Source organism: Ostrea edulis, chromosome 1, assembly GCF_947568905.1.
Source record: "Ostrea edulis chromosome 1, xbOstEdul1.1, whole genome shotgun sequence".
NCBI classification, from domain to species: Eukaryota; Metazoa; Mollusca; class Bivalvia; order Ostreida; family Ostreidae; genus Ostrea; species Ostrea edulis.
This window is the reverse complement of record NC_079164.1, coordinates 66,122,509-66,125,368: the sequence shown is the minus strand read 5'-3', so window position 1 is coordinate 66,125,368 and position 2,860 is coordinate 66,122,509. Positions and strand designations below refer to the sequence as shown.

The window sequence follows — 2,860 nt, the reverse complement described above, 5'->3', positions numbered from 1 at the left end:
AAAATAACGTTTATTTTCATATTTTTTTCTATCTAAAAGTCGGGATGCCTAGTATCCGAATCTTCTTTCTTAGATACCATGCATCAAATCACAGCGAAATTTGGAATTTAAACCTCGTATTTGCAAACAAAACAATTTTTTATTATTCCGGTTAACAGACACAAAACAATTCATGTAAAATAACTGTGCGTTTGTATCTGATAGCGATTCACTATTTCAAAAGTGAAATCATACATGTACGAGATGCCTTAAGAAGTCATCAAATATTTTTTGTAGCGATCAACATTAAACTCGGCTTACAGTAGTTTCATTTTATTTTGTACAAACAACACAATTGACCACTTCATTGCTGGTATATGGTGGGCACTGTAAAGCTCCACATTGATACGTGACTGGATGAAACAAGGCCCCGTCAGTTCCACGTTCTCCTCCATTAAGGTACTGTGGATGGTGATCAACACATACATACTCCGTAGCTCCGGTGTAATCAAGTCTGTTGGTACCAAGATAGCCATTATATTGCTCGGTCCACCCAGGGTAGCATCTATCCCTTCCAGGAATCATGAGGATTTTAGATCCAGAAGTGCTTGAGCATACTGCGCATGGAGCATCTTCGTTATGAGAATGTTGTCCCCAAAAGCCTGATTCATATTCCACGCCAAAAAGATGATTGCAACCAGATGATACCGATTTACCGCTGGATATAGGATCTGGTGGAAGACATAAATAGTTTGTAGGACTTCCTTTATCGTTCCACCATCCACCTGCAGCATATCCTGAAATTGTATTAGCAATGAAACAAAATTCCTAACAAAACGTTTATCATATACATATGTACTAGGAAAGGTCTGTAGATTACCTGAGTATACTTCCTCAGATACGTTGGACGGACAGTCGTTTCGTCCCCATCTTGTATATACAGCAACACCACCTGTTGAATATGAATTTAAAATATTGAAAATATCTATAAAGTTTCCTCATTCAGAAATAACCAGGTACTAAAATGCGAGAATCATGTAAAATGTATTGATTTCATGGCTTTTTAAATGTTTTTGTTGTGGTTTATGTCTCTTAGAATTGTTCAGTCATATTGAAACGTCACCGGCAGAAGGTGAAGTGACACAGTTGTAAACCTATATATGGAGCTCAGGGCAGTAGCAGGCGAACTTTTATATCATACCAAAACTAACAGTCACACAAGACCCCCGTTTACATCATATATGAGATTGCATAAAAAAATACCTGCGATTCCTGTAAATTAATGATGAGCGTGTGGAGAAGAGGCGGTCACTATATACTTTAACGATTTGGGTCTGAGGCGGCCAAGGTACGATAGGGTCACGAAGCTTGATCCATCGCGACCAGTTGCTTGAACTTCGAATTATAGAATTTTTATCAAACTATTTTTAACTTTTAATTGAAGTTACTGCTCATTTATAAAACCAAAGGACGTCTTCGAGTCTACTAAAGATGGGTTGTGATGATCTCCATAATGTACAGAAACACACAAAAATGTTTTCTCTGTTTAAAGCCCTTAACATGATACGGACCGTTAAACGACAGGTGTATCATTTACAGTATCATTTACAGTGTGAGCAAAATGCAAGTCATACACCACTTCTTTACGATGTCACCATAACTTACCTTTTTGTTCGTGTCACATCGTTACCCCAAGGTGTGACCAATTTTGATAATCCTACTTAGGCCTCACCATGTAAATGAGGATCCGAGTACGAAAAGCTAATAGAAGGCAGACGGACCAAAAATCCCAAAGTCCGGAAAACTGATAATTCATGCTTTTTTTCTAAGTCTAAGGACAATAACTTAGTGAAAAATCAACGGACCGAAACCACAGTCGAACATGATCTGTAACGTTATGGCAAAGCAATGTACCAAATATCAAATGAATATCTGCAAGCACAAAAAAAAAAAAAAGTCTGGAAAACTGATAATTCACGCTATTTTTCTAAGTTCAAGGGCCATAAAACTAGTGAAAAATCAACGGACCGAATCCAAATTCAAACGTGATCTGTAACTTGTTATGGCAAAGCGATGTACCAAATATGAAATAAATATCTGCAAGAAAAGAGAAAACAAAGTGCGGAAAACTGATTTGCAGGACTGACGGACAGACAGACGGACGGAGTGCAAACCTATAGTCCCCTTCGACTTTGTTGATAGGGGACTAAAAATCCAGAAAACTCTTTGACCTATTTTTAGCTCTAATGTAGATCACAGACGGACGGACCAATCCAGCTGAAATGAAATCTTACATGCCTTCGAGAGGAATTTTAATTTCAGGGCAATAACTGTACCCGTAACGAACAAAAGTCCGGAAAACTGTTTGACCTACTTATACATGTAGCCTTAAAGTAGGTCAAGGTGCACTGATCAAGCTGAAATGCCAACTCACTCTTGCGCTTCTTGAGGGAGAAATTGTGACCAAATTTCAAAGCCGTACATGCATTCGTCACAGAAAAAAATCCGGAAAACATGACCTCGGACGGACAGCCAGTCAGACGCACGCACAGCGCCTAACATAATACGTCTGACGACGGGCGTATAAACAAGTTGTGGTCCGGACAAAAAATGCCTCAAAAATTCTATTATTTGACCTTTACATCAAAAATGGTACGTGACACATTGTCTTCTCATGGTATACCCACATACCAAATATCAAAAGCCTAATACATGTATGTTAAAAGACAAACAAGAGGCCCATGGGCCACATCGCTCACCTGAGTCACCTTGGCTCATATCTGAAGACTTTCCATATATATTTGCATGTAAAACCTTGGTCCCTATTATGGCCCAAACTACCCTTTGCAAACTTGAATCTACACTATGTCAGAAAGCTCTC

The 2,860-nt window shown here is 38.7% G+C and overlaps 1 protein-coding gene across 1 annotated transcript in view; it reads right to left on the bottom strand.

The window, feature by feature from the left end:
- Positions 1–296: 296 nt before the first annotated feature.
- The window catches only part of LOC125678861 (short-chain collagen C4-like), a 6,183-nt gene continuing 3,619 nt past the window's right edge, over positions 297–2,860 (bottom strand). Inside the window, exons 2-3 of the mRNA XM_056156987.1 lie at positions 860–931; positions 297–776 (exon numbers count right to left, since the gene is read on the bottom strand). Coding sequence (XP_056012962.1) covers positions 313–776; positions 860–931 — 536 coding nt within the window. The 3' untranslated portion in view covers positions 297–312. The remainder of the gene's footprint in view (positions 777–859; positions 932–2,860) is intronic.